Source organism: Malurus melanocephalus, unplaced genomic scaffold (genome assembly GCF_030028575.1).
Source record: "Malurus melanocephalus ecotype Western Australia unplaced genomic scaffold, MMel_1.1 scaffold_494, whole genome shotgun sequence".
NCBI classification, from domain to species: domain Eukaryota; kingdom Metazoa; phylum Chordata; class Aves; order Passeriformes; family Maluridae; genus Malurus; species Malurus melanocephalus.
In genome coordinates, this window is record NW_026623726.1 from 429,036 (window position 1) to 443,006 (window position 13,971).

The following is a 13,971-nucleotide window of genomic DNA, read 5'->3' on the forward strand; positions in this document are numbered from 1 at the left end:
CAAACCAAAACAAAACCAAGTTTTTACACAATCACCTTCTCTGGGCTCTCTCACTGCCACCCACAAGCTCTCCAAGCCAAAACAAAAAAAAAAACCTTCAAAAGATCTCTTCAAAGACAAAGCACTCTTCTTTTCTAATTTAGTAAATGCCAAAACATTTTGGGCACAGCTAATTTGGGGGGTCAGGTGCTCTAATAATGTAAATTTTCAATGGGGCTGCTGACTGCAGTCATTAGAGCTATGACATTTCATGCCAGCTGAGAAGGTCGGCAGGGCCATGACCTTTGGTGACACTTGCTGATCTGTTCCGGAGTCTTCCTTCATGGACATGCCCTGAATTGTCTTTATTTATTTATTTATCTTKAATACAAGGTGGTTTGRTTGTTATTGTTTGCTGTCTTGATGACTCAGAATATTGGAAAAGCATTATGCAGCGTGAAGAGGAATTGAGATTTGTTCTTTTGGTTGTCACAGAGAAAATGCCTTCTCTCAGCTATATGTAACTTCAGGGACATTTGCAATAATTTTATGCAGAGTATCTGGCTTTGTATGAAAAATACTAAAGTATGTGCTTTTAGTACAAGCAGTATTTATCTGTGTGGATATGCATGGATGTCATGAATCAAGGTGCTTTGCTTTTTTTTTTTTCACAATTAATCTTGAATAAATAAACATCCCTCTGTGACCATTGGATGCTGCTCTGGTCCATATGAAAGTGTTTACTCTGAAAATGGCATCTTGATCCGTGGTGAGTGATACTGCTGGTGTGGATGCTGTGGGTGAGGGCTGCTGGGTCTCTGCTGTGGTGTTTTATTCCCAAGCAGGKATGGCAAAACCCGAGGCTGTTCCGCTGCGTGAGCAGAAACGGGACCTGTCCGAGTTGGTGTGGGGACTTTCAGCTCTCAAATTATATCTCACAACTGTTTACACACGTGTTTTTTTGGCCTGGGGAGCATGAAGATGTTTTCTGCTTTTAAATATTTAGAACTAAGTCTCCCCCAGCGTGCACAAAGGCAGCATTCTCTGTGCCTGTGTGTGCCCCAGCCTTTGATGATAGCCAGCGTTTCACCAGGGCTCTGACCGCACACATGGGTTGAAGGGTTACTTTGTGAACTGAATAATTAGTTTGGACATATATTTGATAAATAGTGAGCTCTCCCTTGACCTTCCCTTGGCCAGGCTGTGTGTTATCATCCTGCTGGGTAGCTAATTTGGTCTCTAACCCACATGCAATGCCTTGACACCGTCCTTGGAGCACCCACTTGGAGCCCCCGCCCGGCACAGTGACAACGCGTTTCAGTTCTTTTAATTTAGGTCAAATTTCAAAGGATTAATTGAAGCTTTCCACAGGGGACAGCCTATTTCTGTGTCCTGTGAAAAACACAGTGGTTCAGAATGGTCCTGCCTTTGGGAGGTTCCTCGGAGCAGCAGGGAAGGAGAGAAACCCCCTTTGATGGTGACGTGTCCTTATGGTGGAAATGAGTAATGAGATGTCCTTTGGGTTTTAACTCAGTCACAGCCATTTGCTGACCCCAAACAACATACAAATATAAATATGTTCAGCACAGTGCCTTCCTTTCTGTAAAAATGGTGAGTCATGTGAGCAATGTGCCTTCATTTTTGTAAAAATGTTGGCAGTGCTTTAACATTAATGTCACCTGTGGTTCCCCTGGTCAGCACTGTCCACTTGGAGATCCTTCTTTAGCCACTGTAACCTGCCTGGGTCAGGATGTGGGACTTTTTGAGGTGCTCCAGGGTGTGGAAAAGGGATGCTGTGGTGGTGGGATGTCCCCTGTCCCATTCCCCATCCTGGGGATGTCCCTCTGGGTCCTCTCCACCCCAGTGCTGAGAGGTCACAGAGCTGGTGGGACCCTGCACATCCATCATTTTCCTGGGACAGAGGTGGTGCAGAAGCACCAGGATGCTGCTTCCAATTTGGTAGGAAAAAATAAAGCAAATGGTTCACCCAGGGTTCCCTTGTTACTGTTTTCTTTTGGCTTTTTCTTTTCAAACAACAGAGCGCCTTTGATACCTGCAAGTTAAATTAATAATTCAAACCGATTAGTTAAATCAGAGTTGGCTTTATCTTTTTAATTTATTTTCTTTTTAATTTAATTTCAAGGAAGGGCAATTATTAAAGCCCATTATGGAGGAATGTGACATCCCCACAGCTTCGGGTGAGGGCTGGATGCCCTCTCAGGGATCCGGTTCAGTAAGTTATTTGGCCCAGCACAGGATTTGCTAGCTGAGATTCTGGGGAATTGTACAAGCAGCCAGATTAAATCAGTCTTAATGTGTCCATTCTGTGTTTAAAATCTGCAGCCCTTTAGCGGGGGCATGGTCTTGAGCTTCAAACTAATTGGACGTGGGTAGGGTTGTTATTTACAGTCTGTGGTGATGAGGCACAGGGAGTTGGTAGTCTCTCTGAGTGGCTACTATTTTGCAAAGTAGCAGAAATAATTGCATGTTTTAGGCTTATCTGCCATACAGTTGCAGCTTTTTGAAGGGGTACGATAATAACTAACTTTTAGGAATTTGATTCTTTTAGTGAGGGTTTTTTTTTTTTTTTTTTTTTTTTAAACCACTTATATAGCTAAAACCCCAAACCAGCGGCCGACTCCAATGAATGCATGGTTTCCTAACATTAAAATAGTTGTTCCTTGGCAGAGAAATTGCAGCAAATTTCAGGCTGCAGCAGCTTTTTTACAGGCAAGTTAGAAACCTCTGAAAGCAGAATTTACAATGAAAATGCTGACATCTCCAGTTATGCAAGGTTGTGTATGCATGAGACGATGGACTATTGTGGTCTTTTAATAATACCCRTGGCGTAGCTCTTAATGAGCTTATTTCTATATCCAGCTTCCCAGCTTCACTAGAAATGATCTTTAAATGGCTTTAAACAAAAATGTTCAGAGATTAGTGTTTTCTTAAAATGAGTGTTTAATTTAGGATCAGATGGGAAAGCAAGAAAAATACTTAACTATCATAACTATCATATCATTTCTATCATATCTAAAGAGAAAGTCCGTACTGGAAGTGGAAGTGTCACTTATTTTTAAGTGTTAAACATTTTGAGACTTCAARATAGAAGCTTTAGAGTAAAACAGAGACTTTCTTCGAAGCAGCGCTCCCAAGCAGTTTAAATCTTGTGTTTTCCAAAAGAACCATCACCCACTTTGGCAAGTTATGTCTTGTCTGTGTGTAATGGCACACCTGGTTTGACTAGAGGAGAAAAAAAATATTTCAGTGTCGTTAAAAAAGTGCAAAATTTAGGCTGAAAAGAGCCAAAGCATGAATCCCAGCTGGACAAATGGGAGCATCTTCTGCAGAGGGCACTGATTTGTGTTAGCGGTGGCAGTGGGAAACRGGGCAATATTTGGTTTGGCACGGAGCCTGCCAGTGTAAAATCATCCTCACAGCAATTTGGGAACYGATTTGGAGCTCAGACCTTTGAGTTTAGCTCCAGCACGTTGCAGTGTGTGTCTGTAGCAGGTTTTTTTTTTTTTTTGGAGATTTGGCACAGCGTGCTCCCCAAATCAGAGATGCCGTCTTGCAGTACCAGGGACTAAACTGACTTTAAAGCTGATTGAAAGAGAAGTTGGAGCAACTGAGCAACTTTGGAGCAACTTTGTAAGAGTCAGATCTTAAATAAGGACCAGATTTGCAGGAGTGCAGCAGCCAAGAGCTCCTGTTGTAATTACAAAACGTGTGCTGGGAGTGCCGGGGCTGTTCTGGAAGTTTGGCCCTTCGGGTTTCAGTCGGAGCTGGGAACGTCAGCAGAGCTCTGCTGGCATTTGCTCCTTGGGGACAGTTGCAAAACAAGAGATTCTGTAAGGGGAATAGATTTTTTAACTTGATTTTGGTTTTTTTTTTTACTTTTAAAACCAGCTTATAATTCATAAAGAGATTATGCATGTCTCCAGGTTGTCCTTTCACATCTCTTAATTATCACTGGTGGTTTCTTTGTTTTGTTGGCTTGATTTGCTTAATTTTTTTTTTTTCAAAGAAACTTTTTTTAGGGGTTTTGTTTTTCCTGGACTTCTGAGCATCAGAGTAGTCAGCCTCTGATATAGGGATGTGTCTGATGGGCTTTATTTTCTGTTCAGGTTTTCCTGCCTCTTGTCACCACACAAATACCATTTTCCATCTCAAAGAAAGGCACAGAAAGCTGAATTCTGCGCTGCTGCTTTGTTCACTTGCTGTGCTATTATTATTTTAATTGTATTTTTGAAGTGACTGTAAGTGAAAGCATTTGGTGAACCCCAGTGAAGCTGAGGAGTTGAGACCTGACCTACTTTCATTCTGCTCCTCACACGTTGCAGGTTGTGTGTAATTATTGCTTTTCTTCCCCTGCTAAAGAACTGGCTCATCAGTTTGGGACATTCACCGTGTCAAGCAAAGCCACAAGAACTGGGAAGAGGGGAAAATTCTTTTGTACCGAGGAAATAGTTTGCTTTTGTGAGGGTTTACTGGAAAGGGAAAGGGAGAAAAATGAGATGAGAGGCTGGTTGGGGAGGAGAAAACCATATTTTAGCTGTATTTTTTTGTTCCTCTTAGAACAAAAAACTCCTGTTTTCATGAGTTTGCATTTTGAAAAGAGTTTTGTGACACGGAAGGAAAAGGTAGGAAAGAAATCTTGTGACACCTCAGGCTTTCTCCCAGGGGATTTGTGGATGTTTCTGGGTGGGGTTGGAGTGGGATGCTGTGGCTGGGGATGCTTTGGTGGGACCAGGACAGGGCTGTAGGAGGTTCAGGTGTTCTTTTTTAAAAGATCTGACTGTGGGTTAGAAAGCCACAGTAAGGTTGATGATACTCTTCCTTTAGGATGGGCTGTATGGAGAGGTGAGCTGCTGGCAGGAGGAGAGGCTGCTCTGGGGAGACTGGCTTTGCAGGTTTGGAAAGTGCCCTCTCAGTGTCGCAATATTTAATTTGTTTCAAGGAAAAGTAATACGACTTCTCATTCTGAACGCCGCCCCACAGTTCTTGAAAATAGTTTTAAACCCCTGGTTCAAATTTTGGGTAGTTCTTGGGCTTGGTTCTGTTACACACTGTTTAATCATGAAAAGTAGTGCTGTTTAGATACTGCAGTGTTGAAAAACCCAGATTTCCCTGTTTACCCAGCAGGGCAGCACAGGTATTTCAGACGTGCAGGATTAGCATGGAGACTCTCTAATAAATCAGCAGTGAACCACAGCTCAGTAATAGCTCTTGTAGCAATTCAGAAGCGTTTGAAGCCTCTTCCATTAGTATGGCAGAGTGCCCAGGAGCCACTGCCACCGTCAGGAGTGAYGGAGGTGTCTGCAAGTTCAAGTGGAGCATTGTGTAAGTGGTTTATCCCACCTGGAAGGGCAGGTAGCCAGCCTGGCTCCTTGTGCTGCTCTTTTTTTGTCCCCACTGGARACTGTGCTCTGCGTGGAGCTGGAATTAAACAAGCTGTGATGCCTCTTGCCTGAATATTSCTCTCGGTTGAAAGGGAGCCTGGTATGCCTTGAAGCTTTGAAGTGTTTGGAGAATATCCCGTGGTTTATRTGTGCTGTGGATGGGACTTTCAAAAGTGCTGAGAGGATGTTTTGGGGAATATTGTTTCCAGTGAGTTCTTTTTTTTTTTTTCAAATCCCGCTTTAGGAAGTGGGGGGAGATGAATTTCAGGGGAACAGGCAAGATGAGACTTCCAGACGAGCTGCTAAAATTAAGAGGATTTGTATAGTCAAGTAAAAATGGGACYGGGTACAAAAGAAACAACTGCTGACTTGCTTGTAGGGAATCTGAATAGATGTTCTCTGCATCCAGAACTAACACTGCAACATTGAATTGTGCAATTTTTAACCTCCCAGTTGTAATTTATTTTTTCTGCACGTTGAGCAGTAATAGTCCTGATCATGGCCTTTGGCAAACCTGGAAGAAAAAGGTTCTGTTTTTATGTTTGGATCGATGCTATGTTCTGTTAAGGTTTAATGTTGCTCTTGAAATGCAAATAAAGAACCTGAAAAAGAGCTACAGATTGGAATAGGTGGAAGAAAATATACTTAACCCAAGAAAAACTTTTTGCAACCAAATCTACGTGCTTGTACACTTTCCCAAGGCTGTATATCTTCTTATGGAGCCTTTCCCAAGCAGACTTTAAGGCTGGGTTGAACAACAGGAGCTGGTTTAATTGCTTTGCCACTTGGTTACGTGCAGAATTCAGTCAGGGAGATTTGAAGTTCTGCTGTTGCTGAAAGAAAAAACAAGAAGAAAATGGTCCTAGTTTCGAATTCTGCTTTTTTAGAGAGAGAAGATTAATTTTTTTTTTTTCAGCTTTTCATTTGAGGTTCTGGCAAAAAGTGATTCATTTCCCCTTTGTATTGTATAATAGATTACATGAGAAGACTCTTCTGTAATGAGTTTGAAGAGCAGTTAATTATTTTTGAGATTACGTTACATGTCTGATAGGTTTGTTGTACTCCTCAGTTCACTTAACACAGAGACTCTCACTCTGTTACTTCAGGCAGGTGGTGGAGTTTATGACTTGGAACAGAAGCGGCCAAGATTTGGTGTGGTGAACCAAACATTCAAATCCTGAAGATGTCCTGTAGTTTCTCATCAAACTGATGAAATTAGGAGAGGCAGCATGGTAATTTTCGGGGGTTTGGTGTGGCTTCTTAAGGCTGGTGGTGCTCTTTGCCTCCATGGTCACCAAACTTCATGCAGAAGCCATCCTGCTGCTTTCCTGTTTCCAATCCTATGGTGCTGCTATATAAAAAAACTCTTCATCCTGCAAGGAGCAGAGCGTGAGGAATGGGGACAAACAGGAAGAAGTGGCAGGGCAGTTCCCAGCAGCAGGAGGTGGCCTCGCYGGGCTCTGCTGTTTACTTTGAACTTGGCATGCTCCGAGTCTTCCCTGGCTTGGCTTCCAGTGGCAGAAAGCACACGGCCAAGCCCACGAGCATGTGATACTTGGCATTTTTGACGCAAGTTGCGTGGTTGTGCAGCCATAACTCAACAATCACGTCCATAAAGACAGGTAGGAGCAAGCAGGCTAACAGTTGTAGGAGTTTTTAATCTCTGCACGAAGCCTAGACAAGTACAATTCCTTTCTCGTTGGGAATGAGTCTTCCTTTAACCACGGGGTGRGTGAGACATGTCCACCCAGCTGCTTGGCAGTGATCAAAACCCTGATCAAACTGTTCATGTCCCTCACCCCGTGAGGATCTGTGCTCCCCCTGCTCTGTCCTGCTGGCTGTGAGGTCATTTTTGGGTGCCTGTGTAGAGGTTTCTTTTCTTGCCCAAGGAGTCCGGCAAGTGGCAAAATGCTTTGTATCRCACCAGAATTTTGTATTTTGCTAAGCATTCAAAGCTTAGGAAAACAAGATATAGTGCAGTGTAATATTTTCCCTTACCCGTGATGACATTGGCAAGTTATTTCACTGGAGGAGATTCACTTTTTTTTTTTTTTAAATAGTTTTAGTATATGTAGGACTCAGTAGGAGTTGACCTGGTGTGGAGGTGTGGAGGTCCAAGCTGCAGCAGGTCAGTGTGGCTGGAAGCTCCTCTCTTGCTGGAGCACCAGCCACGTATGATTTGGCAACTTTCTTCTTCAAATGTTCATTTCCAGGGCAAGAGGATTATTCCTGTTCCTTACATAATTTCTTTTTTTGCTCTGGTTTCATGTCTTTACCCATCAGGTGATTATTCGRTAATATTTTCTAAGGATAACACGAATAAAGAACATGCCAGGAAAAATTTATTTTGGTTARCCTGGCACTTTTTTTGGTGAAAGTCACTGCTATTATATAGAACAGCCCAGGATCTTGTGTTAAAGGAACAAGTAAAGGCTTGGAATTGCCACATATTTATGTTTGTAACTGTCATGGGTAGCTCTTTCAAGTTTTGTGTTTGAACTTTTTTACTAGGCCTAGAACTTTTTAATCAGATTTGAGAAATTGATGTTTTTATACATTAGGGGTGGGGGGAAATTATTCATGCTCTTTGGAGTCTTGTTCAGGGACAAGGGATTTTTTAAAAARTAAACTTTTAGTGTTTTAAAATTATGGGAGAAGCTGTAAAAATTTGGAAAATAAAGTGTTTTATCGGAACAGAGACTTCCTGATGGTGCCTGGTGGAGGCAGAGCTGGCAGCTGGCTGATGGAAGGAACACAAATGGGACAGCAGGAATCCATCCAGTGGCTTCAGAGCAGCTGATGGATGAATGGCAAACACTGTTTTGTCCCCTTTTGTCTAAGGAGCCTTTGTGGCTTTGGTTTGTTTGCTGCTGGCTAACGGGAGATGGTCACCATGGCCAGGAATGACTYTCTGTGTTCTCAGACTGGTGGCTGTGCCTTTTCCCAGCTGATTTTATCATCCATGGTCAGAAGGGGACATGGAGATGCTCTTAATATGGTCTGAAGTTAAGGCAGAATCCCATCATTGTGAACCTGGTAATGGGGAAGGAAAGGCTGCACACCCGACTGGTGACACCTGGGCTGCCTCCTGGAGAGAGCCTCAAGCCTTGCAAAACCATGAGACCTTTCTGACATCCCCATTCCATTCTGTCCATCCAATCCTGCTGGATTTTCCTCAGTGACAGAAAAGCCATGAGAAGGGGTAGGAGAAGCAGCAGYGGTGGTGGTTGGCAGCCTGGAGCTCCCTGTGGGCACATTCAATTTTGCAATGAACCTCTTGGATTCTTGACAGGTCAGGTCTGTTGACCCTTCTGGGCACACTGTGGTGAGTGTTTAGTTATTTGCCAAAGCCTTTTGAAGTGAAAGTGGCTTGATGGGGTCTGAGGCTTTTGTGTTCTGGAGAGCTGTGTGAGAATCTTTGCTGGGGTTAGCTATTAGCTGATCGTTTCATTATTTGGCTCTGTAACTAAGTAACTAAATGACTTGAGACTGAAGATAAGCAGCTCTTTGTTAACATTTTATTAAATGGAGAATAATAATAATAATTATTATTATTATTAATTAGAACGTCAGGAAGTATAAATCTCTCAGTGACCGAATCTGGAACAGAAACATGATTTGGAATACAATTGCATATCTTAAAAATCTGAAATAGAGCAGTCAGAGTGTCCCCGGTCYTCTGTTGTGGTCATGGATTTTATACAAACAGTCTTTACTCCACTTGATGGCTGGATGGCATAAACCACGCTGTGAGGCTGTGTGAGCAGGCAGAGAAAAAGTTCACAGCTGTTTATTTAACAGCAGCTTGGTTTGCAGTGGTATTGTATTGTTCAACAGCTCCACCTATAAAGTTTAAATACATTGTGAGCACCAGYGTTACAATAAGGATGGGGCTGGGAGCAGAAAATAGCAGAAGCAGTGTCCCTTGAAGAAGCAGTGTCATGAAATGTTGAAGAACACCCAGAATCATTCTGCACATGCCTCTGTTGATGTTTTAGGGGTGGCAGACAGGTGTAATTCACAGCAGGTAGTGCCCCTCTGCAGCAGGAACCAATGCCACGGTTACAGGATTGGCAGAAGTTGCTCAGAAAGGAATCTTGCACTGCCTTGGAATCATGGAATGGTTTGGGTGGGAAGAGACCTTCTTCTCCAAGCTCCCTGCAATGAGCTGGGACATCCTCAGCCAGAGCCCTGTCCAGCCTGGCCTTAAATGYTCCCAGGGATGGGGCATCYRCTGCCTCTCTGGGCAACCTGTGCCAGTGTTTGCCACTCTCTTGTAAAAACCCTCTCCCTTAATCTGACAAACCCAGCAAAGGGCTGGTTCACAGGTCTCTGGTGATGGCTGAGGATCCAGTTCCAAGGCAAAGAGGGCTGGAGGAGCTGGATGTGATAGCAGGGCATCAGTCCTTGCCTTGGGAGCAGGGAAAGAATCCTGCTGTCAGCCACTGGTTTGATGGTACAGCGTGAACACCAGTTCAAAATCTGTCCCTAAATTTCAGACCAGTGCAAAAATCCTTGTCCAGAGTCCCAGGGAGAGTTAACTTTGCAGCGTGGGTTGTTTGTGTGCTGCTGGGAATTTCTGAACAGTTTGATCTGGTTGATTTTCGCAGTGAAGCTGTTGGGCGGATTCATGCCTCAGAATCCCACCTGTTCTCTGTTTGCTTTTGGGCACCATTTCAAACCCGCGCTGGAAAGGAGTTTATAGGCAAACATTATAAAAAGTGACAGTCTTAAGTGCTGCAACATTCTAGTTTGGCAACACAAAGGCTTACCTGAAATAACTCACGGTTTCCAAACATGGCTTCATTATATGTGACAACACTTTGCTGCATCTTCTGTGGTACTCTAGAGAGTAAGAAATGGAGGAGGATAATATATACCAAATGCTAATACCTGTTTGAAACTTGCTTTTCCTTAGTATACTAGTAATTTTATTTGTAAAATGATTTTTTTGTTGTAATTTTGAAATCARTTGCTGTTCTTGCGTTTGGATTTGGATTTATGTTGAAAAGACCTGGTGCAACTTTGGGGTTAGTAGTTTAAAAAAAGATGAAATGTGATGTGATGTTTAAAAATTATTTTCATTATTTTATTATTTTACAATTACACATTGTAATTGTGTGTGGGCTCAACCTGTGAGTTTCCTGGAACTCCTCAGCAAAAGGCTCTAGTGCACTTAAAGGAGGTATCATCACCCAAGGTGGCTTTTAAAAAGTTTAAACAAAGACATTTTTAGGCTCCAGTACGTTGTTGGCACAGTGTAAACTCTGTRAAATAAATTTTCTTTGCAGGTAGAGCGTTACAAAGAAGTCTTATTAACTTCAAAGTAAATTAGGTAACTGGCTTCAGGTACCTTTTTTATTTGACAGTGAAATCTAATAAAAAAAATTCTCAAGCAGACTCACGTACACTCATTACTGTGACAAAATATATGCAGAAAGGAGCCCATGCTCCTTCTGGAAATTCAATTTCTAAGAGCATAAAGTAGCACTCAGTGAAACACCTGCATTGCAGATCTTTGGTTCGTGACTGTATCAGCCAGACTGAATTAGTTTATAAGGGGTATAAAGCTGGGTTGGAGCCTGTCCTGGACTCTGGGATGGAACTCTGCACGCTAAAAAGTTCAGAAACATTGCTATAAAATCAAAATCCAAGAAGCTTTACAGACTCTATAACTGATCGTGTTGGATGGTTGTGGTGCCACCATGGTTTGATGCAGGTGTCAAATCTGTGCTTTGAAAAAACCTGTTTGCCCTGAGGAAAAAGGCAGGAGARGCTTGGAAAGGGCACATGCCTGGAATGACAGGATTGAAGGGTGGGTGGGAGAAGGAATTGGACTTGCTGTCTCCAAATCCATCAATAGAACTTGGTGTTTCCATGCATGAATCCCTTACTGTGCTGGCCCCTTCTGGTGCTCATAGAACCATATTCAAATTGGAAGGAACCCATGGGGACCATTGAGTCCTTGCTCTTTGCTGGACTACACAAAACTCAGCTGCTGCCAGAACTGGAGCATTTCCAAACTCCCATCTCCAGCTTTGCTCAGTGCTTGTTTCAGCCTGCTCTGTTGAAATGTGGCACAAGAARTGACAACCCAGGGATGAGGAGCACTGGTTTCAGGGGTTTGGTGTTCTAAGAAGTAGAGGTGGGTATCAAAGAGTCACCTCTTTCAGAACTCCCCCAGGCTCCCAAGCAGCCAGAGAGGTGTTTTATTGTGGGTGCACAGTTGGTRCCTGTGCAGGGCAGGATGTGTGCTGTGAGCAGCTGTCTGTGCGCTCAGACCTTCCCTGTGAGCAAACAGAAGATGTCTCCGTGCTTCTCTCCTTTATTTACCATTCCTGCTGCCCTTGGTGAGGCCCTTGGGAGAGAGATACTGTGGTGGTGGGGACAAACAGCCACTGGAGCTGTTTTTGGGACAGGCTGAGCTCATCGTAGGTGTGCAGAGCCTTCCCACTGCAGTGTGGAGACAGTCTGCACTGCCTGGGGCTGCAGTTCCATCCCCCTGCTGAGAGCTGGCCTTGCAAGGGGGGGATGAAGCTCTAGTAACGATAGGCAGATGTAGTTTTCCAAGGATGTTTTTTTGGAAAAAGGCTGTGGTTTGACATTCTTCTTGTTATTGGGTTACAAAAGGGAGCTGAGGGATGAGCCGTTTCGTTCTGAACTTCTGTGCGTACTTTGACTTTGAAAGCTTCGGTTGTGCTCCTGGGTTTCTGCTGCATTCCACTTGGGAGAGGTTGTGAAATAAGTAATGAGGCRAAAAAGAAATTAAAGGAAAAAGTTGCTGTCACGGAGAGAACTTCTGGCAGCGTAAAAGGCAAATGCAGAGACTTTGTGATGGGCACAGGGAGAAAAATAAAAGGCATCATGTGTGCTGTGTATAGGAACTGATGTTTATTAGCTTGGTGAGTGAGGGTTTTTTTGACCTTTCTTTTCTTTCAAAACAGCACTTTGCAGGCTTTAAAAACAAAAAATCAACTTATAATAAAATCAGGTGGGGAAATACAATTATTCATTTGAATTGTGGGCTCAAATGCTGAGATATAAAATTGAATTTGCCTTTTGAACTCCTCCTGCTCCTACAATTTCTTTGAAGCCCCCAGGTTCTGCAGAGCTCATGTCTCCAGCTCGCTGTGACCGATGAGAATTGTGGCACTGGGGACAAGGGACATGCCAAGACACTGATCCAAAGGGACTGAGCTTTGCTTGTGGTTAACTTCTTGAAAAATAACCTGCATGTGGTTCGGTTTTACAAGACAGATTGCTGGGCTAATCTGGATGAAACTTTAAAAAAAAAAATTTAACATAACTTGATTTCTATGGATGAAAAGGGCCTTCACTGACTTGTGTTGGAAATTCTCTCCTTTCCCTTCTCTTTCTTCTATCTATTTTTTCCTCCTTTCCTTCCACCTTCGCAGAGCCGCCAACCAAATACCAAATCTCTCAGCCAGATGTTTACTCAGCACTTCCAGGAGAGCCGCTTGAGTTGCGCTGTCAATTGAGAGACGCCGTCACGATCAGTTGGACTAAGGACGGGCTCCCTTTGGGGCCCGACAATAGGACAGTGATTATTGGGGAGTACTTACAAATTAAGGATGCCACAGCCAGAGATTCGGGCCTCTATGCTTGCACTGCTGTTAGGACCCTAGACAGTGATACTCTGTACTTCATTGTAAATGTTACAGGTGAGTGAGCTCAACGCAGGTTTTTGCATGTAGAAGCTGTAAAATGCCACACTGAGACACATCGTGACATAACATGAAATATTCCACTTGGGCACAACGAGTTAGGCTGAGTTTTGTAGCTGTTTTGGGGGTTTTCCTCCTTGTCCTGACCCTGAAATGGGCTCAGTTTGTATCTGTGGTGATKAACAGCTGCTGAAGAGCTCTCTGTTTTATGCCACTCTGACAGGATTCAATGAGACAGAGCTGCTGTGATGATGATAAAGCCAGCAGAAAAAAACACAGGTTTTTGCCCCCTGGTCAGAAGAGGAAAAAGGRGTGTTCTACGTCCTTCAAGCTTAGAGATAAATGATGCTCAGTTCTGTTCAGCAGAATTTCTTTAACAGAAGTTAAAATTTTAAGTGGAAAGRGATTTTTGCAATTAGCAAACTCCCTTGGGAAACTTTGTAGCATTGCAGGACCATTAGCTAATTTCGTTACTATTTTTATGCGGAAATAGCACATTTTGTGGCTGGATTTTCTTTTTCTCTAACTTCTGCACGACTAACATAAACACTTGTCCTTCTTCATACACAATCTAAGATGTAGCTTATCAATTTATTTGTCTGTAAAAAACAAACCCCAACGGGCTGGTTTAAAGACTTGGTTATTTTTAATGTGCAGATGCTCTTTCCTCTGGGGATGATGAAGACGACAATGATGGGTCCGAGGACTTTGTGAATGACAGCAACCAGATGAGTAAGTAACAGCGACCTGCCAGAAGTCACTAGCAAGATCCACGTGGAAAATTCTCTCTCATCTTTTGCACCTCCTGTCTTCAGAGCTTCTTGATTGTTARCTGCATGTGCTGTCAAATAGTGGCATCTTTGTCTTCCTCTGTTCTCTGTTTCACGTAGCTCGTAACTTGGAAA

At 43.2% G+C, this 13,971-nt stretch overlaps 1 protein-coding gene across 10 annotated transcripts in view; it reads left to right on the plus strand.

The window, feature by feature from the left end:
• Positions 1-13,971, plus strand: part of FGFR2 (fibroblast growth factor receptor 2) — a 76,773-nt gene that overhangs the window by 5,330 nt on the left and 57,472 nt on the right. For 5 of the 10 annotated variants that reach the window (XM_057381158.1, XM_057381160.1, XM_057381157.1 and 2 more), the window contains exons 3-4: positions 12,797-13,063; positions 13,724-13,798. The exons of 3 other annotated variants lie outside the window; for them this stretch is intronic. In XM_057381158.1, coding sequence (XP_057237141.1) covers positions 12,797-13,063; positions 13,724-13,798 — 342 coding nt within the window. The remainder of the gene's footprint in view (positions 1-12,796; positions 13,064-13,723; positions 13,799-13,971) is intronic. 2 more of the 10 variants (XM_057381162.1, XM_057381161.1) reach the window with 1 other exon arrangement.